The 27,067-nt window shown below is 39.5% G+C and overlaps 1 protein-coding gene across 4 annotated transcripts in view; it reads left to right on the forward strand.

Annotated features, from left to right (window-relative positions):
- The window catches only part of DCP1B (decapping mRNA 1B), a 40,776-nt gene extending 14,486 nt beyond the window's left edge, over window positions 1-26,290 (forward strand). For 2 of the 4 annotated variants that reach the window (XM_039570928.1, XM_010404122.4), the window contains exons 4-9: window positions 8,884-8,950; window positions 11,059-11,194; window positions 15,692-15,820; window positions 16,567-17,406; window positions 23,647-23,895; window positions 25,644-26,290. In XM_039570928.1, the coding sequence (XP_039426862.1) occupies window positions 8,884-8,950; window positions 11,059-11,194; window positions 15,692-15,820; window positions 16,567-17,406; window positions 23,647-23,895; window positions 25,644-25,724 (1,502 nt within the window). In that variant the 3' untranslated portion in view covers window positions 25,725-26,290. Of the gene's footprint in view, window positions 1-4,624; window positions 6,257-8,883; window positions 8,951-11,058; window positions 11,195-15,691; window positions 15,821-16,566; window positions 17,407-17,529; window positions 17,625-23,646; window positions 23,896-25,643 lie in introns of those variants that run through there. The other 2 variants (XM_019288719.3, XM_039570929.1) reach the window with 2 other exon arrangements.
- Window positions 26,291-27,067: the final 777 nt, after the last annotated feature.

The raw sequence follows: 27,067 nt of genomic DNA on the forward strand, positions 1-27,067 counted from the left end.
AGCAGTGGAAGTCCTTTCTGTGCGTGAAGTTGTATTATATTGCTAAAAATTGTACTGAAAAGTTTCTGCAGCTCTACAGCCAAGCAGATGTTGCTGAAGGCAGTGTAAGAGCTGACTGCAAGAGAAGGAATGGCTACAGAACAGCAGAGAACTCTTTAATGTGTTGAGTATAACATGTTAACAGGCTGGTTAAAAGGGAATGCATGAGATACGCTGTAAATACGAGCTGTGTGAGATCTCAGGAGGAGTAGTTGACTTTTGCCTATTTCTGTGTGAATTTTTTAATTCTTCTTCTAAGCATTTTAGAACTAGAGATGGTGTAGGAAAAATCAAACAATTGCCTACCTCCAAAATGATAGTGTGTACAGAGTATCCAAATGGAAAAATACAAAAATGAGGGGGTTGAAATTCTCTTGATCTTAGGGTATTTCTTACATGTTTCTTGTTACAAGTATATACAAGTAACTTAGACTTTTATTGTTGCAGGCTAAGAACTTAGTCCAGATCTGCAAATGTATTTCCATTACTTAGGATCTGAAGGTATGCAGTTAAGAAATACGAGATGAGATCACAACAGTCAGAATTAGAAACATCATCTATAGTTAAGGTTGCTTATTTTCCTCATGAAGGCCTTTTTGAAGTTCATTATTTTGTGGGAGTTAAACCATTTGGAGTGACAGCTCATCATACTGATTATAGTAAAAATTCAGGTTTCAGGAAAAAATGACATGCTCTTGAACACCTATTTGAGGTTAAAATCGTCTTCTCTTTTTTCCCCTCTCTTCAGATGTACTGGAAAATGGCACTGTCAGAGTTTGGAAAACAACGTGACCTTGAATTTACCTATAGCTGTGGAATTAGAGGTGTACCTTTGGCAGGTACCTCAGAGATGCACTTTAAAAATAATTGGGAACATATTCTTAGATTGGACTAAATTATAAATGAAAACCTTGATGTGAGAATCCTGGTGAGTCCTCTACCAGCTGTGTGTGTCACACACAGCAGAGCACCTTTTCCCCATGGGACTGGATGCCCAGATACTCCACAAGGAACATACAGAAGCTGCTGCTTTTCTTAACGTAGTGGAAGGCAGGTGGAAAGAAAAGGGATGGAAATTGAGACACTGAAGGTAGCTCTCCTTTCTGTTCTTTCCAATAAAAGTAGTTCTTCTGTTGTCCCCAGGCTGGAAAAGCTATGTTGTCCCCTTCTTGATTGAGGAGAGTTCTCTTTGCTCTTTGTTACTAGGTAGGAGTGAAGTGCACAGAATCAAGAAAAGGTTTCTAGTTGAACCTCTTCCACTTGTGACAGTGCTCTGTTAGTGTAAGCCTTTCTGCTGCTGGAAGGTATGGATTTATATTTAGCCTAGATTTGTGTAAGGCATTTTTGTGTTGTGTTCGGATGAGTTCTGTAGATCAGGGCCTGGCTTCGTTTCGGTGCGTTGAAGACATGTTTTATTGTTTGCTTTAGAAAGTTAGCAGAGAATATAGAGCACAGGTAAGCTAAAAAAGAGAATAGTTTCAGATGTTGAGCAGTTGCATTTGTTTTCCAGTAAGCCTCTCTCTGATGGGTTTTCATTTCACACGAACCATGCTTGTGTTGGCTGAGGATATGTGGATGTAGTTTTTAGCTTTGCTGCAGACTTTTTCACTTACCTTTCTAAAGTCAGTGTCTATCATTTTTCTCTATCAAAACTAGAACAGGACTTTCACCTACCATTCGTTTCTCTTAGTACCTCTTCACTTACCTTTTACACTCCTTGAGTGAGACTCTTCAGTCATTTCCATTACAAAAGGCAATGGAGCTCTAGTCTGATGGGGACATTTTGGAAGTCTACTGTGAAATAGTAACGAGAACCACTTGTTATTTAAGAGAGCCTATTTATAAGAAAAAAATATTTATTAAGACCAACTTGTTATTTAAGAAATTGATAGCCTGGCATCTACAGCCTTCCTGCCTTAATTTCAGTGTCACGCACCATCATGATTTAAAAATTATTTGGAACTGATGATGCAATGGCAGGAGGTGACTGGAAAACCAGTGGTGTGGGGGGAAAAAAATAAATTCTCTAAGCCAGATGGATCATAACATAGATGCTATTCCTGTGTCATGACTAAAAATTTCTTGTAGCATCAACAGAAGGCATATTTAAGGGAAATCTTGCAAATACAGTTTGCATTTGGGCTCTTTTCCAAAAAAAGTAAAGAACCTGCTGATGGACCCTTAGATCTGCTGAGCTTTATGGAAATAAACGGATCAATGGGCTTTACATTTTCCTGCAGTGCTAACAGAACTTCAGCTTTGAGGCCATTTAGGGGGCTTTCCAGTGACCCTGTTTTGTTTGACTGGTACACAGTTGATTTTTCATCGCAAAAAAATTCTGATAAATTTGGATTTAAAGTCTGCCTGAAGTCAGTCTCTCACAGTAGAGCCACAGATAAGATTTATTAAACAATCCACTGTGTCTGTGCTGTCCCTTTTTTTTTGCCTCATGAAACCAGAAATATTTGCTGGCTCTATCTGGAAGTCTGCAAATTGGTCCCCCAACTTTCATGGACTGCTAGATGATGGCAGGAATATTTCAGGGTCCATTCTATTAACAAAAATTTTGTCTTGACTTTTAAGGCATGGTTCCAAGCACAAACAGATGGTAGTGAGGAACTTATTCTTGACTTGAGTAGCATTGCCAATCATTGCCCACTCTCAAACCATTTGCTTTTGGGGGAAGGGGTCTGGAGGGGCCTTTTCGTTTTGTTGGGGGTTTTGTTGCTTCATATTTTGTGTTTGGTTTTTTTCAATAAAATTGCTTAAACACTTCCTTCTTCACTTGAGTTTCACTGGTTAAGCTGAAAAATGGCCATGTGTAATCAGTGCTGGCCATGTGTAATCAATGCTTGGCATTAACATGTCTCTGAGTAGGATTATTTTTCCTTTAATAACTGGTTTGGTTGGGTTTTGAGTTTTTCTTCTTGCTTGCTTGTTCATATATAATATTTTAAACATTTGAGATAGTGGAAATAGCAAGTCTTCCTTTTTTCTGTCTTTATTAACAGTTCTCCAATTAAGTGGGTTAGGAGCTTTATCAACCTTTAAATGAAAGAGCAAGTGTCTGATAATTTAACAGGTAGGGCCTTTTCAGAGCTTTTCAGGAATTTAGGTGAAGCTCATATCAAAATACACATTTTCATTGTTTGAAAAACTCTTACCTTGCTTCAATTTATCGAAATTTTTGTGCCTGAGAAACCATAAAAAAATTTGACTTCTCTTTAAAAGCTTCCAGAAATAACAGGATATAGCCAGAGAGGAATTTCCACTATTTAGAAACAAATACATTTACCTAATACATATTTTGTACTGTGCAGCTTTGCACAATCTCAAGAAGCCTAAAAATCCCAGTCCTGTTGATGAGCCACATTTCTATCAATTTGGTATAATAGGATACAACTGAAGGGGTTTTTTCTAGTGTTCTGGGTTTAAGTATCTAAAGAGAAAAATTTTGCATTTGAAAGAACTTAAAGCCTGTTTAGAGCTAGAAGAACTTTAGGGCTCCTAAACCAGGAAATACCAGCATTAAGGTTGGTTGTGCAATCTCTCTGTTTATGGAATTTTATATTGTGTGATTGTCTTCTTTTGCAATAAGGACTTTATTTCAGTTATCAAATAGTTGGGGTGGTGTTCACATCCAGAGGCTACTCAGTATTCTGGTTTTTTCTCATTACTGATGCATGGGTCACTTTCTTTGTTATGTACCACTGAAGTTCTGCACTAGAGACAGAATTATTGGGTTTTCTTGTTGTTTTCTCCAATGATCATCACTATAATAGCTGATAACTCGTGAACAAACCAAACTGTTTTACCTTGCTCAGATTAGGAATGTTATTTTTCCCATTTCACAAATTGGGATCCTAGGGCAGAGTGGTTACAATTAGAGACCAATTAAATATGGAATATCTGATTTTAATTACTCAAGCCAAATTTTTCCAGTGTCTTTATTATTCACAGGTTCAAAAACACTTCTTACAGACTTGGATTGGGATGATTGGTGTTTTTGCAGGTCATGCACTCAAATCTTGCACCCAGGTCTAGGATCTCAACTCAGCCCCTGGGAAATGCAGCATACCCAGCCTGTGCAGCCACTTCAGATGACATTTCACAGCTTGTGTATCATTGCATAACATCTCTGGGATGGAATTCAGCCTTCCAGGATAGTGTGCAGCTGTCTTAGCTGCAGGATTTTATATTTTCTTTGCCTTGTTGCAGTCCTCTCATGCACTATGCTGGAGAGCAGGATGCAGAGCTTCAACAGGCAGGTCTCCTGTACCATGTGAGCCTGAACAAAGGAGAAGGAACCTCATATGCTTGTATTGTGATTGTAAAACGTCATGGATGAGAGGAACACACTCATATTGGAGCAGAAGAGCACAAAATTAGCATGGCTTTAGTTCCTTTTTTAAACTACAAACTCATAGATTGAAAACCATTGTTGTGGATATAACCCACTTTGGTTCTTTTTTCAATAGGTCCTGCAATTGGAGGCTGCAGTAGTTTAAAAAATACTGGAGAAAGAAGTGCAAGCATTGGTAGTTTGCTGAAGGGTCAGATACTGCATGGATGGTAGACAGCAGAGAGAAAAGATGAGCAACATAAAGGTGTCTGCCTGCCTTGCAAGACATGGATACAGGAACTTCTTTTTAACATAGCCAAGTGTGGATTTACATATTCAGGAGCAAGAGCCTAGACTATACATGAAGTAAAATACCTTAAGCATGAAATCAAGAATAAAACAAAAAAATTAAGAATTTGTTTACTTTTTTAATACCAGTAAGTATAAAACAGTTCCTAGGTACAGGGGAATCTCTAGTCAGTAGTTATTTCTGTATTCGTCTTTACCAAGCTTAAAGACTTTGTGCAGTCTGTGGAGGAAAAGCTTAAAAATCACGTGTTGCAGGTACACTGAAACAAAAGCTTTGATAATGGAAATGTCTATCCAGAAGACAAAAATCTAATCACTGGCATAATGAAGAGGAAAAAAATAATCCTAGAGAATGCCTTTCTTTTTAACAGAATACTTAACACGAATGATTGAAGTTGGTAAGAAATCCCGTATTATCATAATAACCAAACGAATGTTTCAAGTATCGAGAGGTTAGAAATTGTTATCTGTAATTCTGGGAGATAGCAGCTGTCAGCTTCTGCTTATAAATAGTATCAAGTGTTCTAGTGTCTGTGAGGACAGGAGAAATCCGTAGCCAAAAAATGAAAATTGTAAGGCGGAAGCTTTCGAATTGGCTCTGAAGTCGTGATTTAAAACTTAAATAGTGTCCTTCCTGAAATTCAATCACTGAGCTATTAAAGGAGCTTCACAGATTTTGTTATAATTTTTCAGTTTCGATTTATGAGTAGTCTGCCTTTCTCAAATTCTAAAAATTCTAAAGACTGATATCCCTTACTAATTAATAATTTCAGTCAGTTTATTTAAGTAATTTATTTAGCTTCCCATTCAATATTAATTGGATCTTCTTGATTTCATAGCTGCATTATGTCATAGTTTTGTGTAATCTTGTTAACAACAATGTAATTTTGGCACTTTTTTTCCTTTAATGTCATCAATTCATTACTCAGGTTTGATTTTATCTTTTTCTGTTTTTTACAATAATCTCTTCTTACATAACTTTATGGTTGAAACTGGGCCAAAAAGTGACTTAATATTTCCTCTTCTGTGTGGCAGTAGAAAAATTTGCTTTGTGCCTCTGATGTTTCGTGATTCATTTTTAACATGAACATGAAATTACCACTCTACAAATGATACTTAGATCTGGAATTCTATTTTGTCAAACAGTCTGATGGAGTGGGAAGGCAGATAAAAGTAATCTGTTTATGTTTAATCCTGATAAGACCCGCAGTGTTTTCATGCTGGTAGAAAGCTTGCAGTGAAATTGCATTGTGTGTACGAGTGTGCCGGGTTCTATGGCAATTACGGTTCGTTATCATCTTAGATTTCTGGTTGTGGGGTTTTATGTGTTGTCACACACAGAAGAATTGTCTTTTGCCATTTTGTCTTCATCATTAATCAAGATGGAGGCCATTAATACTTACTCTTACTACTGCTATTTACACATTTTTCTCTTAAATAGGGATTACAGCAGAATATACCACTGCACTGTGAATTTATGCCACGGTTACTCCACGTATCTCAGATTTCCACAGGTTACTGCGTTCTCACTGGTCCCTCATTCTCACATGCATGAAAGAGCTGGGGGTATGTTGTGCTGCCACAAGCTGAGTGATTGTTTCTCGGTGTGTTTCTGAAGTGTTCATCTGTTCTGGACAGATGGGAGCACTGTGGAAGGAAGAGCAGTAGGACTGTCCACTTCTGAAAGATTTCACCACTTACTGGGTGACCTCTAAGCTCAGAGGATGTTGGGCTTTGGTCTTAGTTTGCTTTCAGCTGTGCTTCCTAATCTGGCTTGAAAATATATTTAACCAAGGTGAGAAAGTAAATGTGGGTGTGTTTGAAGCTCAGCTGACATCTAGGCTAAAGGTCTCTGGATCTGCAGTATCCCGACTTAAAACTGGAGTTAAGATGGGATATGTTGTTGGGTGGCGGTGTGGATTGGTTTGGTGGCACAGACCCAGTGTCCTTGTTCTGTGACCCAAAATCGGGTTGTATTTGTTGCAATTGTACTTCAAAATATTAGTTGTAGTTCTGGAAAATCCAGAATAGTCTTTTATTCTGGTTATCACTTTACTTGTGTTTGTCTCAGAGCTGAGGTAAACTGGCTTGCTTCTGCTGTTGGTTTGAGTCTTTCAGCTTCTAATGGCCAGAAGCAGTGTAGCATTTCCAAGGGACCGCCAGCTTTCAGATTTATGAGATATTCATAAATAGTCTTATGACAGGTCTGTTCTGTTGGCCAAAGGTGAAGCTGTCCAGCCTGTGTTGCATATTGATGATGCCACCAGCTGTGGTAGACAGAAGAAAACTCGAGAAGATGGAGCAGATGGCCAAAATTTCATCAGTTCTCTACTGGATATTGTTTTATAAAAAAGAAGAATCTTGATTAAAACAAATTTGATTTGTCTGGGGTTCTCAGTTTTCTTGCTGTGCAGTTGCACTGAAGAATATGGAGTTACTTGTGCTTTGGACAACAAGTTTTCAACTGTGTTTCATCAGAAGGATGTGAAGTTTTGCATAACAGCTCAGCGTTCTGGAACCTCATGAGTTGTTCGCACACTTTTCGACAGGTTCACAGCTTATTACTAGATGCCCATTGGAATATGCTGGAATATTATGTGTATTTGAAATGCATATGTTAATATTTATGTTCAAAAAGCTGAGGTTGCTTGTGCAGTTCAGCTCTTACATTGCACATTTGTAGAACCACGGGTGCATGTTATGTTACTCGCCTTTTTTAGGTAAATAATAGAAATCATCACACTTTTCAATAATAAAAAGGACAGTGCATATTTTAAAAGTTAATTTTTGTATGGCTACAGGATGTCTGGTTTGTGGGATATTTTAGACTTTTTGCCAATATGCTGTATTAAAGAATTGGAACCATTTTTAGTTCTATAGAAGATAACACACAGCTAAAAATTTGGGGGGGAATGGAGAAAATATTATACTTGTCTCTTGCAAGCAGCTGTACATTCATTTTCTTTCCAAGCATTAACAAAGCCAAGGTACACTTCACATGCCATGGGTTTGGCTCTGTGGAATTGAAGGAGGTATTGCTTTTGGACTCTCCTACTATTAGGAAATATTACATCATCAGGGTCAGTGTTGCAATTGTTTTTAAACAGGTGCTCAACCCATTTCAAATGAAATCCATTTCCAAATGAAATGTAGCCTCTACTATGTTTGAAGACATGTTAGGAGCTGCCAATTCTTAGCTAGGTTGACACGACTCTTGCCTGCCGTAGGGTAGGGAGGGAAGGAGGAGGAAAGCCAGGATCTCCTTGTTTGTTACTGGGAACACGGACGTTGCCCCAGGCTGTGGTGATGGACAGGGAAAGATCTGGATTAAGCCTTTAAGTGCTTCTGTCTCCCCTTCTCACCGCAGATGCCTGAGGTTAAAACTAGGACAGTTGCCCTGCCGAACGTGGACAGATTGTTTGGAGACAGTGTTGAGGGTTGATTCCCAGCTGTCCTCCCCAGGCTATATAGCATGGATGCAAGTGGAAAGAGCTCCCAGTTTGGAATGACTGTGGAACCTGCACTAACTCAGTCCCCTTGTGGTTCTTACCATCATGATGTTTTCATTTGTGTTGTGTGTGTCTGAGAAACTTGAGCTACCAGGAAATTCAAATCTCTCATTCAGAGGAGATCTGAACTTAAATACAGATTTCTAATACTGGGGTTGGCTACAGATAATTGCTCATTTGCTGTTGAAAATAATGGGCAGAATTATAGCAAATCTACAGGGAGGCAGAGGTATGTTCATACGACTCCACCAACTTGGATGCTATATAAAATAGACCTGAACATTGTTTGAAAACTAAACAGATTTTCCTACTTCCATAGGCATGCAATGCTCCTGCTGTGTGCTGGTAGTGGAGTCTAATGGACATGGTATGGCAACTGAAATAAAGGACAGAGAAAAAGATTTTAAAGAGGAAAACCCCACTGGTTGAGTGTTCTGAAGAAAAGGATCAAATACCTTTGCCTTAATTGAATATTTAAGAGCTTGTAATTTACATGCTTGGAGATGTGCCTTTGACCTTTTTTGATTTTACAGGATCTGAGGTGTCATTTTGTGTTTCTAGATGGGGAAAATATAAGATGGAAATAAATTTTAAAATTCGTTTACAGGTCACATTTAAATATCTACCAGGTAGAATTGCTGTTTGAGAAGATGCTCATGGTTTGTGTTTGATGTGCATTTACAGTGTCCATATATGGGATTTGGTTTTATGATAAGGAAGAATGCCAAAGAATTGCAGAGCTCATGAAAAAGTAAGTGATGGGTAAACAAGAATTCTGTGCTATTTATGTATGTATTTCTGTACATACATGCACATTTTATGTTTTTGGGATAATCATACCTTTCTACTTTAAGATTATATGTATTAAATTTGTTGCAAGTGTCAAGCCTGCATTTCATAAAATCAGAAATAAGTCACTGTATTGCAGCTATTTTTTCTAATTTGTAGTGCAGCTCTCCAGCTACATCAGAGTGTAACAGTTGATATGATTTATTTCCTGATGACTCAGAGATCTATTTTAAAGAATTGTATTCTTTGGGGGTTTCATGTATTTTTCAATTTGGGGAGATTTTATTTTTTAATATTGTTATCTTTTCTTTTCCTGATATCAAGGTAAGTGCAGGATATCAGGAGGGCATGCTGTATTAATAGAATTTCTGTGGGTTTTGTCCTGTTTGTACATCATGGCTGAATTCCTGCTTCCTCATTTATTAGCAATATATACAAAACCCACTTTGTTTTTGGCATTTAAAGCAAGACTTCAGTTAGCTTTAAAGTCATTGCTTTCATACACATAAAAATGTGGTTTTATACACATGACACAAACTTTACTTTTGCAGTCCAGCCAGAGGTGCAGATTTCACACAGAACTGTGTTCTCAGCTGTATTTTAACCTTAGAATGTCATATGGGTAGTTGTTTTCAGTATCACTCTTTTCTTCACATGTCCAGGATGGACAGGGCTCATTCTGCACTGTTTGCAGGGAGCCTTTTCTTAGGACTGTGTTCTGCAGGTTTCCATGTTTGCTTGGAGGAGGAAGGAGCTGAAGTCGTCCAGATTTTATCAGCATATGCAATGTACATTTTTTTAGAGCTATAATGTGGAGGATGTAGTAAAGGGGCTGGGTAGGAGCAGGCAGTGATTGGATGTTCCAGTTGTCTGTGGTGTATAGGGGTAGACACACCACAGACACAAGTCCTGTCACGGACAGGAGGGATGATGTTGATCCGGGTCTTTGGCATCCCAAGGAAACCCACAGGATGCAGTCGAGCATTAGGGACTAACAGAGCACAGTGCAAAGGCCCTGCCAGACCTGTGAATCTCCTTTGCTGCTCATCTGTCTCAGTCTGTAGCCAGAAGTTGCTGAGGAGTGACATCAAGTTTGATTGCCAAAGTTGCCAAGGGCCCCAAAGCCCATTTCTGTAAAAATCCCCGCAAGGCTCATCCTCACACATCCCAGTTCACAGCAAACTGCTTTCACTCTCCTACCACTATGTTCCAGATAGGATTTGTGATAAAATCCTGGATGGGAAGGTAGTCATCTTTCCTCTATAGATCCTTTTTTTAAAGTAATACCTGCTGCTTTTCATTTTGCAGTGACAAAACAGTGTGAAACACAGACTGTGACAGGGGTGGGGTTTTGTTCTGTGGGGTTTGTTGGTTTTGCTGTATATCCTACAGCTCTAAAATGAGTCAGTTGTGACCCAAGAAATAATTGATGGGGATGAATTTACAGAAATAAACAATGAACCCTAGGAAACCCAGGTTTTTGACAGCTCATTTTAGTTAACTAGCTCAAGTTTCAGTTGGTGGTGATTAGGTACTCTCAAACTGGTAATTTACTACAATAAAACCTAGTTTTCAGAGGATTCATGCAAATGTAAACCACGTGTAGTGGTTTATAATAGCAGTATTTCATATAGATAAAAAATACCCTGTTGCTCAGCCAATTGGCTGTGTGTTTTAATTCTCAGCATTCTACAATAATAATAAAACAGCTGGGGCAGGAAATTGGTCATTTGCTAGTAGTTAATGCCCAATTTGTGTGTGTTTGCCATCCTCCACCACCAGCAGAACTGAATAACACTATAAATTCCCTGCTCCTTCTGGGTATAGAAATTGTGACTCAGTTATGGAAATTTTATTCTATGGTCTAGTGTATTCAAGATTGGAGAAAATTAATCTCATGTCAAATTGTGATTTTACAGAGATCTTTCAATAGCGATTTTTTTAATGCGTGTTTTCATGTAGATGAGGGAAGACAAATATTTGAGTTTCCATTAAGTCTTGTATAGTAATTGTGGTTAAATATTTCTATTTTATCTGTACTTTTTGTCTCGTATTTGCCCCACCTTTCAGCCTAACTCAGCAGGAGCAGTTCAAAGCACAGCAGGGCACAGGAGCAGGGGCGTCCCCCATGATCATGAATTCTGCTAATAACAAAGAAGTGGATATCTTACGGATGCTTACCAAGGCCAAAGATGAGTATACCAAGGTGAGACATGCTCCCACTTTACATTATGAAACATAAAAGGTTTGATTCTGGTTTTTGTGGGTTTTGAATAGTTCTGCTCAAAGTGAAAGTGATTTGGGGCAGTGTGCTCTCCCATTTTGTGTGGAAGTGGCTGGTAAAAAAGTTTTGACAGAAGTTGCTAAAAATTCAAAAGAAATTAATGCTGTCAATAAAAAGTTCTGGAAGGAGAATGTGCGTATGATTGTTTGTTGAATGGTAGAGGCTAAGAGCAAGTATAAATTGCCTTTCATTCTGACCCTTAGAGCTCCTGTGCCTATTGAGTAGCACCTGGAAGCTGTGCCTTCTTTCTGGGTGAGGTATTTACCTGGTAATAGTTTCTGTGGTTTGTACAAAGGACTTGGTTCAGGAGACTTTTGACAGTGAAGTTAGTGCTTTTAATTGTGGTTGTTAGCTACTTTCAGACACTAATGGAAGGAAATAAAAAGGTTGAAATGTAGTATGATTTCAGCCCGTGTGCTGCTTTGGTCTTCTGAGGCTTCTAAATAAAGAAGTAACTAATGGACTAATAATGTTCTCTATTATTGAGCAATCAAAAACGTTTTACTTTGGGGAATAAAAATCTAATAATTTTAACTATCCATATATAAGCTGCAAATTGTTACAGAGCCTGCAGGTTCCTGCTGCTGTTTCCTGTGTTGCTTATGTGCTGTCATGCGATAATAGAGCTCCTAAGTGTTCCATAAGAGTCTCGAAATATACATATATCTTAGCTTTTTCTCTCCTTACATTTCTTGTGTTTATTTTTTCTGAAATGTAGCTGCTAATAAAATCCTCAGGAAGATGATAGCACACTATTTGAGCTAGGGTGAAATGCAGCCCTTTTTATTGTGTATAGTTTCTGTTGAAGCTTGGGGCCTTTGTATTTTCTGTAGTAGAGATGTAATTTATTACAGTGGACAAACACTTCCAAAACCTGGTATCTTTCCCATATTTTAATACTGAATCAGTATCTAATCTTGGCATCAGAGAATAGGATTTGAGATGCTCTGAAATGTTTAAGAGGTTTTCATTAGATAACCTTAAAAATACTGCAAATGGAAAACTGGAAAAAATATCAGGCTATCTTCAGATTCTGTGAAAAGAGGGTGATAAATCTAAAAGATGTTACCTTCCATTTCTACATGAGCACACAGAAACCAAGACAAAGGAGAGGAAATTCTGTTGTTTAAATAATAGCTTTTAGGATACTTTTCCCTTTAGAATCTTTTGCAAATTTGCTTCTTACTTTATCTTCAATCTTTCTGCATTTAAGGCATTGCCAAGGAAATAAAAAAATAACATGAAAGCTTCCTCCTCATCTGGGACATGAGTGCTAGGAATGCCTGACCTCTTAAGAACAGGATATGTGTGATTTCTTGTATTGCTAGTAATATAAATTTCAAGAGTGTGATAAATAAAGGCAGTGACAACCATTTTTCTATTTAATGTCAATATGTTTCAGAGCAATCGTGCTTTTTGACTGGTTTATGACATCTACTTTCTTGTCAGTGTGTGCTTTATTACTTACAATCTGATGTGCTGAAATTAGTTATGAAATATGTTGTTCTCTTCTTTGAATTCTGTGTTTATTCAGTGAAGAGTGTTTTAAAGTGTTGGAAGCTGTAGAATAAGGACATCAATTTTCCAAACTTCAAAGGAAGTTTTTGCTCAATTTTTAAGAGTGTAACTAATTTTGAAGAGTATATCTTGTTCCCAGATTATCTTATACATTTAGAGGTCACATGCAAAATAAAATACACAGCTTTCCCCTTCCTTTTTTAATTAATGGAGCTCTAAGATGCTAAACCACTGAGGTTTTTTTTAAAAATGTACTTCTTATACAGTTGCCTTCTCTTGATCTCTGGTAAGAAAAAGCTGGCCTCAGTGATAGCCAGGGAGAAAAACAGCTGAAGAGCTGCAAGGGTACAGAACAAAGCATGACAAAATGGGTTTATTCTTAACCATTGTGCCTTGTCTTGTACTGCAGGACAAGCTCTGGGTTTAGCTCGGTGCTGCACAGTTCTTCTCCCAGCATTCAGCATTTTCAGCTTCATATTGTACAGGTAGACTGTGACTCTCACAACGCAGAGAGTTGTTTGCCTCAAATATCTCTGACTATACCAAACTTGCCAAAACCCCCTCAGTGATTTTCTTGCTCTTCTTGATCCATATTCACCATGTGTCTCTGGTTTTGTTCCAGTGTTGCTGAGCCTTTCTTTGACTTGATCTTAGAACCTTTTTGATTACTTAGGCATCTTTTGTAGCAGCAGAACTTTGAATAGGACACCTGAGTTAAGGACAGACCTGTGAAGCAAGATGTAGTAATTGCCAAATGTAGCTGGTGAGGACTCCGATTCTATCACTAAAGAGCACGGTGACATTTCTTTCATGCTGTTTGTTGATAATAGCATCTGATATCTTCTTTACCTGTCTACCTGACAGCTGCTTAAAATGTCATGCTAGTGCTCCCAACTTACTCATCAGCAAGGCCATGCTCCCCATCTGCCAAGATGGCTTTATATTCTGTGCTCCAATAGTTACAGAGACTTCTGAAATCCTCACAGGCTTCTTTTCTCTTCCATGTGCTTCTGTGTTTGATAGCCGCCTACTAGCCTTGTTATCAAAACACAGCAATGATACCAAGTCAGGTCAATGTCATTCTCTGTAGGCCCTTGTGTGTACTGATGCTCATTTTGCTGAGGAATTTGGTCTAAAAAATGCTCATATAGTGATAACTCTGTTAAACACTACTGCTTCTCACCTCATTTTTATGTTCTTAGTTCTGTGATCATGCAGGGAATGACAGTGGAATCTGAGGTACTTAATGTTTCTGAAGAATTCAGCCTATTAAAATATCCTGAGGAAATAAGGGTATTATTTAAATTTCTGCAGAACTCACTGTGAAATATTCAAGAGGATGTTATCCATCGTGTTAAAGAAAAAGGTTATATGCTTTTTGCCCAAAAAGTTATATTGAAAAATAGCAATGAGAAGAATATATGTTGAAGAAAAGGCGGCATCATTAGAAAGAGAACTGTTTGGGAGGAAAAAGAAAGCTATGTAATCTTACTGAAGTGCAGTTTTGGTCCATGTAGAATCTGTCCAATCTGAAAAACAACTGAAAGTATCCAGGTCATATTAGAGCCCCTGAAGTCCCCACGAGAACTCAAATTCTGCTTTAGTGGGCAGCCCTGGAACCAGCATGTCTCTGTTTATTGTTGCAGCAGGAGTCAGAAATGGGTGAAGTGATCAGTTTTGTGTACTTGAGGGTGGGGGTTGTTTTCTCACCTGGCACATTTGCATTCTGAGGAGTTTGTCTCAGAAAGTTCTGGAAAGGACACTGATATTTTCAGGGTCACAAAGCAGTGGCTCTGCTGTGTGTCCACAGAGCAGTCTGCCCACTCTGGAATTCTGGCCCCAGGAAAGCACAAGACTGGACTTTTGGAGTGAAGGAGAAACCAAAATTGGTCGTCCTTCCCCAACCACTTGTCCTGTGGCATAAAATTTTGAGCCCGTCAAATTCAGATAATGAACTATGAATATTATTGTTGGATAGAATTAACTTCTTGTTAGATAATTCTTTTAAAAATCTTTCCAGTTTCTTGGTTTCAATTGTATCAAGTGACAATGACTTCAAATATACTGTCTTCTTTTCTGCTGGCAGTAGTATTCCATGTATACCCAATGCTTTTTAGTTTCATTGACTAGATCCTTATATATAGCATCTTATTCACATTTTCCTTTTCCATTTACTATTTCTCTTTCATGGAGCATTTTATGTGGGGGTTTTTCTGAATTAAATCATGCCCTTTTCTCTCCATATGACATTTTTTGTCCCTGATCACTTTTAGTTTTCTGTCTCTGACCATCTTTTTTATAAATATTGTTAAAGATGGTCATTTATTTATTTATTATTTCATAAGAAAGCCTACTGATTCTACAAATTGATTAAATCTTTAATTACTTTTCTGTGCATGTATATGCATCCTGCAAGTTCCCACCATTTGAAGATTAATGCAAAAGAGTTTGAGTTATAATTCTACTTTTTGACAAAAGCATTTCAAATGATTTTTATGGGCACATTAATCCTTCATGGACCTAAACTACTTCTAGCTGCTTGTTGATGCAGGAAAAGCCTGTCTGTTGCTTGGTTTCGAAGGTGCTTTAAAAAAGTATTTTATGTTTTTTAAGTGCAGGAAAAGCAGAAGGCCAAAAGGAGTAGTGAGATTTAAATTAGAGGGAAGCCTCATACTAGGGAAATCTTGGAATCAAGTGCTCAGTTTTACATATGTCTTATGGTTTTAGAAAATTAGGTTGCAGTTGCTACAGTTCTTCTAATAGCATAACACTTCACCGTCAGCGCTGCAATTAGTGTTTTTGGTTATTGAATACCCGGTTATGTCTGCATTTTCCTGTGGTTGGGAACTGGGGGAAAAGATACTGTCACACATACTAAGAAATCCTTTTTTCCTGTTGCAGTGTAAGACCTGCTCAGAGCCAAAACAAATAACCAGTTCCTCTGCAATCTATAGCAACCCCAACCTGATCAAACCGATTCCAGTGAAGCCGAGTGAGAATCAGCATCAGCGAATCTCCCAGCAGAGCAAGGTAAAGCGTGTGTGTGGTGGTTCCTGACTGCTGCTGCTGTCCCTGAGCAACAGGAGCATTGATTTGAGTTGGAAGGTCACTGCAGAGATTTGAGATGGAGCCACTGTACGGCATGATTTTAAAGCACAACTAATCTGTGTTGTAAAAGCTCCCCAACCCCCACTGTATGATGTGGAAACACGTAAACTGCAGACATACTATCCTGATGCAACAAAGAAATACTGCTCTTTCAAATTTCTGTTTTGATCACAAGCTGATCTGTTCCATTGCTGGACCACACCTTTTGTGGGTTTTTGTTTGGGTTTTTTTCAGGGGAAATCATTTGATCTAAATAAAGAAAAGTCTCTTGGTGTATCTTCAAGCCACATCACACTGCAAAATCCTAAAAGCTGAATTCAGCTGTGACCAGCAGATGCACAAGAAGTGGCTCTACTTCATACCCAGGCAGATTTCTGTCTCTTACTAATATTGTACTGATGGCTGTATGAGAAGATGCTCTTTCATGTTATTTAAAGCAAAGCCACTGCTATATCTCAGATTCGCTGATTTTCTCCCACATTAGCAGCTTGACAGCAGTCTCCTTGCCCTTCCTATGTGACAAAACTATTAAAAATCCTCTTGGGGAAAAAAGAGCATAACAGTTTTCTCAGCTTTTCATTGAATACTGCTGGCTAAATATTGTCGCCACTTAATGTAACTTATGCATGAGGGAACTATGTTTACTCTTTTCCTTTGTCCCCCCACAGAATGCGGATCCTGAGCCCCAGCACTTGTCTTTGACAGCGCTGTTCGGCAAGCAGGACAAGCCGGATGTCTCAGAAGCCCTTAATAAGCAGCATCAGGAGAACCTCCCCGTCAGGCAGGGTGTGGTTCGCTCGCTGTCCTACGAGGAGCCCAGCAGGCACTCGCCCTGTGCAGAGAAGCAGCTCTGCCCTGCCATCCAAAAGCTCATGGTGCGTGGCACAGACCTTCATCCCCTCGCCGAGTTCCCTGAGAGCCGCCTCTGTGAAAATGGCAATATCCCCCCTGTGGGGGAGACTTTCACAGGGCTCTTCCAACCTGTGACTTCCCACGGGATTGCAGCGTCTCACGTGGTTCAGGACACTGCTGGCACTCAGAGCTTACTGCAGAAACTGCAAAGTCAGCCAGGGTCGGTGACCAAAATGGACCCCGGTGCCACAGGACCTGGGAACTCGACAGCTCCCGTGTTCAGCAGGACTCCTGCTCCTGTTGGAGCACCAGCAGCACCAGTAAATAACATGAGCCAGCCCCCTCTGGTGTATTTCAATGGGTCCCTACCAGGCCAGACTTTAGAGGCTCAGACACTTGGTAAAGAACAGTCCAAACTTCCCAGGCAGCCACTTCCTCTCTCTGGCAATCAAGCAGCCAACTCTGGGGTGATTTCACCTCAAGAATTATTGAAAAAGCTCCAGATTGTGCAACAAGAACAGCAGCTCCATGTATCCAGCAGACCAACGTTGGCAGCTAAGTTCCCTGTTGTTGCCCAGAACACCAATGCCCTGAAACCACTAGATTCCTGGATAGAAAAGGCTCCGGGCACGGAAAAACAGAGCTCTCTCTTGCAGGTAAATGGGGAACTTCTTCAGCATAAAGAGATACAAATCTAGCAAGCTTTTAAACTTGATGTTTTGTTAGGTTAGTCTTGGCTTCGCTGTCCTGCTGCATGTTGCACATCATTCGTTTTGCAGGTGATGCTTTCCCAACGTCGAGTAAGTTCTGATTTACCAAGGTGTGATATTGTAAATCCTGAAGGCCACATCTCTTGCCCATCAATGATGACCAGGTATACTTCAGTGTTGGGTTTTTCCAGAGGCCTTTTGAAACATCACCTAGTTTTCACTTGCCTTACTTGGGCTGTTATGTGTAATTGCTGGCTACTGAGTGTAATATTTTGAGTTTAATAATTTTTTTCTGCAAAATTAGTCATAGCTTTCTCTGTGTAGATATGCATTCTTTTGTATGCCAGTTGCTAAAGATACTTAAAAGGTCTCTTGTCTTCTAACAGCAGCTTTTTGAAGTATTTGTATATTGATCAGTTAGTTATCTTGTACCTCACCTGCTACTTCTAGATATTCATTAGCTGGTTTTCTTAATGTGCTGTGCATTATTCTGAAAAAAGGTCTTGTGCCTGAATGACATTAAAAAATTCTGTTTATTTTGATGCTAGACGTCAGATTGGTGTCTTAAAAAATTCAGGAGGTGCTAAGAGCCTGTATCTCTCTCCTGAATACATTTTAATGTTCTTCGGAAAAGCAATATGTGCAAGTACAAAATATCCCATCCAAAACAATTACTGTCTAACAACTTCATTTTCTGTAGGATTTTCTACACTAGAGTGTCTTTACGTGTCCTGTTTGGGGATGCACCTAAGCTCCTTTCAGCTTCCTTTATTGTGGATAGGCTGGGTTGTACTGGAGTCTGACTTGTATTGGAATCTGGAAGTTACTGATCCCAAGCATTCCCCTTTCCAGTGTAAAGTTCAGAAGCTGCTTTTCTGTTGCAACTATTCCATTTTTCTATTTCTGTTTTATTCTGTTTCTCTATTTCTATCAAAACCTGAATGAAAGACTACAGAATATTTCAATGTGCTAGAAAGTTATCCTGTACATGGAGAGGCTGAATCAGTCATTTAATAATATAAGAGCTACATCTGTCACCAGGTCTGTGACAGGTCAAGTTTTCTAATTCCATGAGAGAGGCAGGAGGAATATGAATCTGATACAGCAAATAGCCATCATAATTTTTGTTCTTTGAACTAATGCAGTAGGATTTGAATCTGTGTAAAAGAGTTTTTTGGGGATTAGTCATTGAAATTATTCAGGATCAGTTGCTTACAGATGGTAACGCTGACTTTCCAGTGGAGAGCTAAAGAATAAAAGGAGGATCCAGAGTCAAAAAAATGTATTTGTTTTCACTGGGTATGGAACTTGCCTGCGTTAAATATAAGAAATTGTGTGATTCACTGATACTTGTACTGATAGCATGAGGACACAATGAAGGCATTCCTACTTTGAAGGTAAAAGTGAAATGACGCAAGTCCAAGCTATACATTGTAAGTCAGTGTGCATGAATAAAAAATAAGGAAATATGCTGATATATTTTTCAGATAAAAAATCCCTATAGATGCTGCTATGGCCAATGACTTTAATGTTGTATATATGAAAAAGACAGTTGTGCCAGCATTAGTTGCAGTATGGAAAGGCAGTTCCTGAGGTCTGGCCTAATGCAATTCCAACAGTTTGACTGCTTGAGTACAGAGAGAACACCAGCTTGTGAGAAAAGTCTTCTCTGGAACAAGGCTCATTCACTGTGATTATTGCTGCAAGTTTGCCTTAAAAAAAGCAGAAGCAACTGAGGTTCTCAGTCTCTGTTTGCACGGCTGTGAGCCGACAGAGGAGACTGAGGCTGTCTAGGAGTGGCTTCACAGGCTGCCACAGCTGCTAGTGACATGGTATTGATGCACACATTTAGTGCTGCTTTGGAGATTTCATGCATAGACCAAAAATGGTAAGGAAAGTGTCACTAATTATTGTTTAGGACACCTAAAGCTCCTGTCTGGGAGGGACAGCCTCTTGCACGTGCAGCAGATTGCCACAAAATAAAAGCAGGGAGGTTAAAAATGAGGGAAGGACTCTGTTCCTCTGGAAGCCATTAATTAGCTGCACGAAACTTCCCTACTTTCGAAAAAAACCCTGGCAGATAAAAACTTTTAAAACCAGCATTCATCTTTTTATAATATTATCCTTGCAGTAGACCAGAGGCTTCAAGTGCTTCCATGCCTGCAGAGTAGATATTTGAGTGAAATTGAATTGGCACAAATATATCTGCACATGCTCATGCAAAATTGATCAAAGCAGATTCTGACAACAAGTGCAGCAAAAGGTTTGTTCTCTGTAATTATTTGTCTTTTGGTATTGCCTCTTCTACTGTGCTTCAGCATACAGAAAAAGCAAAAGTCTGACAGGAATAGAGAAATATCTGAACAGTGTCTGTCGTTGGAAAAATCATATTAAAGGAACACCCTAAATCCATCAGCAGCACTAAGAAAATGTAAGCAATAGTCCTTTCCACAACTGACACATTACAAGTCCAAGTTTAAATTGGCTTCTGCTGCATCTCCATATGGTATAAGAACTGTGATCTCCCACATGGAAAGGAAGAGACCAGTTACCAAAAAAATGGGGGGAAAAAAAAAGAGAGAGAAGAAGGGAAAAAGCAAAAGCTGAAGAATAATGCTTGGAAGCATTCAGTCTGGTCTGGTGCCAGCCCTATTTTGTGAAATATTCCTTATGCAGACAGTGAGTAACGTGTGCTTAAGATACAATAAAAAAGCATTAATCTACAGTGGGCTTTTAGGGATATGTTTAGTGTTAGGCATGTGTTATCCTGATTATAGTTGCATGCATGCTTAAGTGTTTATGTTAATCAGAATTATGGTTTTAAGAGTGCTTACAATAACCCAGACACAAATTCATCTTTTCTTCAGAAGGCCACATATCTTGCATCTCATTTTTCACATTTCTTGGAGCATTTTTCCATCAAGAATGTATTTTGTGCATAATGTTACATCTTCTGAGTATGTACATGAAACCCAGTGTATGTGGTGTGAGCATCACAGTACTGCTTCTCTCTTGTCCTGACTGCAGTTTCAGCATGCAACTGTATAATGCAAATAGCTGCATTAAACTTGTTTCCAAAAGTAATTTCAGCTTCTGGAGCTAAACATCAATTAAAATATTCTAAATTAAACTTGAAAGACAAAGCAATGTTAGCATTGTAGCCGGCTTTAATTAACTGCCTTTGAAGTTCCTCAACCATTCTTAGATTAAATGTTCTCAGTTTCAAGTAATGCCACTGAAAACTGTTCAAGGCCCATGGCACCCACTGGGTACTGATGTTCCAGAGGAGCACTCGACCCACCTGGGATTCTGTTCACACAGGAGGCAACAGAAGGTGCCAGTTTGCATTGCAGTGCACTCCTTGGTTCATGGTGTTCTGTGAAGTTGCCAGCTGTGGTGTCATCCAGCTGCCAACAGCCCCACAGAGCACCAAGCTGCTATCTTAGTGAGCATTTGGGCTTCAAGGAAGGAATGCTAGATACAGCAGCAGTTGTTGTGCACATTTTTCATTGTTCTTCCTTCATTGCCGCACAGCTGACGGCAGACTCCTACTCTATTATTAGTGACTCAGAGGTTGAGCGTTGACCTGACAGAGCCGGAGGTAATGGATGAACAACAGCTCAGGTTCTGTGGGTAAGGAGTCGATCAACAGGATTTTGGAAGGGCTGTTATGACTTGTGAGAAGTTACTCAAAGCTAGAAGATTGATCCAAAGGCTGTTAGTGTCCCTACAGAGCATTTACAGTGCCTTCTGCAAAAGCATGGTCTTACAGGAACTGCACTGGTAATGCCAAGATCAGCATCCTGTTTTCTGGTGGGCATCAGTTGTCCCAGTGACTCAAGGTGATCTGAGCTGAATCTCAAATGGAAGGTCTCCTTTCTGTTTAAAACAAACCCCAAACAATCCATGTTTTTTATGCAAAGGTTTGTTAAATGGAAGAAGCTTTGAGCTTGAGCTGCTAGCAAAAGATACATTTTAATGTTGAGTACAGACACAAACGCTATGCCCTGAAAAAAGGTACTTACACTCTCTATTCTTCTTCTGAGAGAGTATCTGAAGTTGTGCAGTCCCCTGTAGCTGTTGGCTGTGTCACCAGTAGATGGCAACATTGCTCATTCCATATAGTTTCCATATGCTTGGCGTGTCCTACCAAACAGACCTTTCTGTCCAGAGAAGACAAATCATTCTTCATATGTCTTTTAAACCACAACATGTGCTTGTCAGGAGGAGCTGTGTGTTATTAAGAGCACAGTTTGTCTCGGGTTTAGTTTATTTGCCTTGGGCAAATGAGAAAAATGTCTGCTGGTTTCAAGGGCTGTGTTATCTGGGTCTGACAGAGTCTGCAGTAGATTCAGCTGCGTTAGTGGGACACTTTATCTCCTCCAGCTGCTCCCAACCTTCCCTTTGCAGGAGGTTTCTGCCCCTGCAGAGCAGTTTGTATATGCATTCTTGAAATCACATTAGGAAGAATCATCTTGTTTAAGCAAACCCTGCCAATTTCACTGGAGGTAAATTAAAGAGAAGTCGCTCCAGCAGCATGGATGAGTAGAGCAGAAGTGCTGGGGTAAGTGTCTGGGGGTAGTTGGTGTTCCACAGGCAGGAGCAGATCTGTGCAGAGTCTGAAGGTCTCACTCCACAGAGGCGTGTCACTTAGGACTCACACTGGTTTTCTTCTAAAATAAATGTTGTTTCCTAAGCATAGGTGTGCAAACCTGCAGTGAGTTAGTAATACCTCTGCTTAGTCAGAGGCTTGGAACACAGACCTGGTGATTGCTGGTTTGATTACATGCTGTGGGGTTGGAAGAAAGCTGTAGTGAAGAGTTTTGTAGTACTCTGTGTTTGAGAAACAGACACAGTATTTACCTAACGGGGTAGATATTGTGGGGGGGAAAAAAAGGAGATTTTTGCATTAGGTGTATATTTGGTGCTTTCTTTCCTGAGCCCTAGTCTTTCTGCTTCCTTAACTTTTCCATAAAACAGCATGACATCTCAGTCCTCTTTGTTTCTTTCTATTTCTCTTTGTATCATGGTCTCACGAAACTTGTTCAGAAATGTCTTGGGTAGGAGAAAGACAAGCTACAAAAATGTGACTCTTCTTTAATGCTAATCTGTGTGGTTTTGCATACCTAGGAGATCAACCTCAGTCCTATTTTCTCAAGCTTAATTTTTCTTCAAAATTGAAATGTAATCCAGGACAGAGTGAAGTGATTCAGTAGCCTTTCACCTTAATATGGTAGCAATAAATCATGCTCCAGTCTAAAAGGGAGGAACTTTGGTGAGCTTGTATCAATTCCTTTGTACGTTCTTTAAAAAGACTGGATACCTGAATAGCAAGAAGATGGCTGATTAGGATTAAGATTTATTACTGGAATTACCTGGAGAGATCTGATGTCTGCAAGTGCATTAACTTTCTGTTATGTTGTATATTACATCTGATAGTATTTGCTAATATTATATCTGATCGTATTTGCTAATCCTGCATGTTTTACAGTTCCAAGATGCACTGCAAGATTTGAAAGTGAAAGTTATTTGGCAAATATGCAGGTTGGTGTGGCTAGGATGCTGAGGGAACTTGCAGAACTGCTGGCAGCATCAAGGTTCTCTTTGAGGGCCATTTTGATTTTGTCAACAGTGTGTTGGTTGTGAGTCTGTTCTGTTTCTGACAGTGCCATGAGCTCACTATGGACCTTTAGCTAAATCACTGAACCTCTGTTTTTGTCTCCTCTCTCCTTAAGTAAAATGAGAAGGTAAAATACACATATATATAGATGTTTATAAAGTTTATAAATTGGAAAATACTTTCTAGTTTTAGGTACAGGGGTTAGTCTAACAGTGATATTTACATGTCTCATGTTCTCAAAGATTGAACTTTCTGACTTACTGTCCCTGTGTAGAAGACTTTACAGCTGCATTCTCTAAGTGCTGATATTTCATAGTAGTCTGATTTCTGTAATAAAATCCTCTTGTCCTAAGATCATTTGCCTATGGCTGCAATCTCAAATTGGATGGAAGGCCTTTTGATCTGGAAATAGATCATAGAGGTGGTGCTGAGCTGGAGTTTCAGATCACAGTATTGACCTCCAGCAGTCTCTGTGTCGGCTGCCAATCTCTGTGCCAATCTCTGTGCCTTGGCTCCCGCAGAATGGAGCGACAGCTTTCACTGATGCCGTGCTTTTATCCCGACAGGTCATCTCACCTCAGCGCATTCCTGCCACGGTGACTCCCACGCTGCTGATGTCCCCAATGGTGTTCACCCAGGCCACGCCTGCTCCTCCAAAAGCCCCTGAGAGCGGCCGTTTGGCAGCAGCAAACCCCGAGCCCGCCGCCAGCTCGGCCAGTCTGCTCCTGCCCCTGCCAACCCCAGAGCCAGCCGTGGGCAGCAGCACCTCCATGACCAAGATGCAGCTGCAGGAAACACTGCTACACCTCATCCAGGTAAAGTGCCAAGAATTCTCCCACTTTGCTTAACATCCTGCTGCCTGTTTTGATACGAGCACCCTGTAATTGGCTGTATCTGTCTAAAGGCGAAATGAATGAATTGTGCTGCTTGTGGCTGCATGGTAACAGGGCACCATGGCATAGGCTGGGGATGCAGTAGGCTCTCCTTGCACACTGCTGGCTTAACTACATTTTGATTAATGCATCTGATTTGGGGTTCAGGAAAGATAATAAATTTGGTGGAAAAGAACAAAGATGACTGAAAGCTTTGTAAGGTCAGCCTATGAGCCAGAGAGACATCTCTTATATTTTTAGCTAAGGATAAATAATGGGTGATTATCCTAGCTGCCAAAAATTTCAGAGATGTGTGTAAGCACTAAGAGGAATTCAGATGGGAAATTAAAATTGCAGGATGAATGTGAGCAACTTTAAAAATATGAGTTAGATAACATGAATAAATATATTAATTCAGTTTAGCATTTGAACTAGAGAATGACATTGAATAAAATTCCTTTTGCTGCAGTAGTTCAGGTTTCATTGTGACAAAGCATTAACAATGTTATGTATGAGATGATTGTTTACCACTCTGGCATGATGCATAATTATGAATATTTTTTCCTTAACTTGCCATGTGAGTAACAGCTGAGGAGTAGAAGTTGAGGAGACATTACATAACTAAAGACCTGGCTACAGAACACAAGGAGCAGAGAAACACATCCAGTTTGTAGGTCCAAACCATGTGCCTGTATGGCTTTGGAATAAAATTAAAAGTCATTATTGCAACTTACTTAAAACATTATTTAAGTTATAAATTCAGAAAAGAAGTAGTATCTCTGACAAGCTAGAGGGCTTTCTCATTTTTCCCTGTATTTTTATTTTGGGATTAAAAAAAAAAATATCCCATTGTCTTGTCTCTACATAATTTGAATGTGTGGATACCATTAAAACCATACATGAAGAGGAAACTAGTCAAGGAAGATTGGTAACTTTGTACTTGTAAAATACATATTTAACCCTGCTATTCTTGGTGGTAGCTAGGATTGACTGAGTTACCTGGAAATTATTCACTGCTGATTTGTTAACTGTTATTTTCCATTATATAAAACTACAATCTCAGATGTGCCTAATTTTCCTTAAATATTATCTTGATTGTAATTATCCTCATATGTTTATGTGAGCTACTTATAACATTCTTAATGTGGGCTGACTCATTCTTGCAAAACGTTCTTCAGAAGGAAAAAGTTAAGCATCAGAGCAAAAGGAGCAGCATCCCTTAGGAGCATTAGGCCTACAAGAGCTAAACAAGATGCAAGGATTTGCCCAGGTAGGATTTTAGTTTAGGATTCAAATCCAGCGTGTTTCATTATTCCATCAGACATGCTTGGAATTATCACTGACCTGATGGAGGACACAACCTAAGGAATTCCCTAGATAAAGGGGGCAAAGAAGAGAAATTCCAGGGTTGTAATTTCAGTATCGTCACTGAGTTATTATGCAACAATACTGGACTCAATTTAAATGCACTGTGAGTTTAGAAAATCTTCTTTCTGTGTACTCGTTGCTCCTTACTGAGGTACAGTCATGGGAAATAAAACAGATCTTTGGTGAAGGAAAGGGCTTTGCTATTGCTCTCCTCTAAAAAAAGAGTAAGGCTGAAAAGTATCTGGTCCATAAAATGGAATAACCTTCTAATCTCTTTACTCCAACTGCCTGTCCTGCTAACAATTGCCTGTTTTGTTTTTCAGAATGACGACAACTTCTTAAACATTATTTATGAAGCATATCTCTTCAGTGTGAGGAAGGCAGCAATGAAAAAGTCCATGTGAAAGACGATCTTTTAATCCAATTTCCATGGCTTCCTGAACTCCAGGAAGAAGATTTGGAAGTTTTCAAGTATGATTATGTTTGAAGAAACGAATGGTCTTAGGCATTTTGCGTACACTTCGATTTTCCTTGTTGGCAAGTACGTGCTGTACTGAGAAGAAGGTGAGCAGAAATGGATTGTGCCTTTAGCGAGGGGAGCGTCACGATGCTGAAGAATTACTCACAAAATATCTTAAATTATTTTTCTTACCCTGGTCCATACTTAGAGTCGGTTTCCCGGCGTAAGGACTCAGTTCTCAGGATCCGGTTTCCTTTTTCACTTGCAGTGTGGTTGCTCATTGCCGAGGTATTTGTCCGCTGGTGCTCCCCGAGCCGTCCTGCGCAGCTGTCCCGGAACGCGCCCGTCCCTGACCACATGGTGGCAATGTTGGACTATTTTTAGGAACACGGAAATCCGCGTGAGCCCTTGCAACGGGAAGTTTCGGGAAGACTGATCATCGTACTTAGTTGTCTGCAAAGCAATTTAGAAGAAGTGTCATGACTTCCCCCAAAATTTTTGTAGTAAAATCTTTTTCTATTTTGACAAGAATATTTTTAGCTAGCTGTAGAAATGGGATTCTGCAGGCGTTTGAGGAACTGGGGGGGGGGGGGGGGGGGGGGGGGGGGGGGGGGGGTTTGTGAATGTACTTGCTATCACATAGCTCTGGGGTGACACTGGATTCATGTTTCTGTTATTCCAGCTCCAATCTGCATAATCATAAGCAATGTGAAAATTTTTTAAGGGGAAGGCTACCTGGTGTATTAATTTTTTTTTTTTAAGCGTGTTCCTGGAGCACAGTGATTTCATTGATCCATTTCTAAAGGAAATAAAATGGATAATCCCTACTATGTGCTGATTTCATTTTATTGTGCCATGGGCTATATATTTAGTTTGTATGACTCTAAAGTGTTTTTATGCTTGGCAGAAGATACGTGAGGTTTTAAATCAATTAGAATAAATGATTGAAGGAATTTTTCTGTATATTTTATCAGCATCGCTGCTGAAGTGCCAGTTTACTACAGTTTAGGAATACACAGTTGTTGCTGAGGAGGCATTTCTTCTGTGGGTGCAGAGAGCCCAAACTGTAATCCATAAATGATTATTCAGTCTTCTTTCCTGTGGGCACTGATGTAGGCACAACTCAGTAGCCTCATCTGTGAAAGTTCTTCAGTGGAAATTTGGCTGCAGGTTTCCATTGGTAGAGTTGTAATGAGTCAAACAGTTGCTCCTACCCCATGCAAGGGCAGGGGCAATTTGTTCACATTTCTTGGGAAAGGCTACAAATCAATAGGAAAAAATCCAGAC

The sequence above is a fragment of the Corvus cornix genome, chromosome 1A (genome assembly GCF_000738735.6).
Source record: "Corvus cornix cornix isolate S_Up_H32 chromosome 1A, ASM73873v5, whole genome shotgun sequence".
Classification (NCBI taxonomy): Eukaryota; Metazoa; Chordata; class Aves; order Passeriformes; family Corvidae; genus Corvus; species Corvus cornix.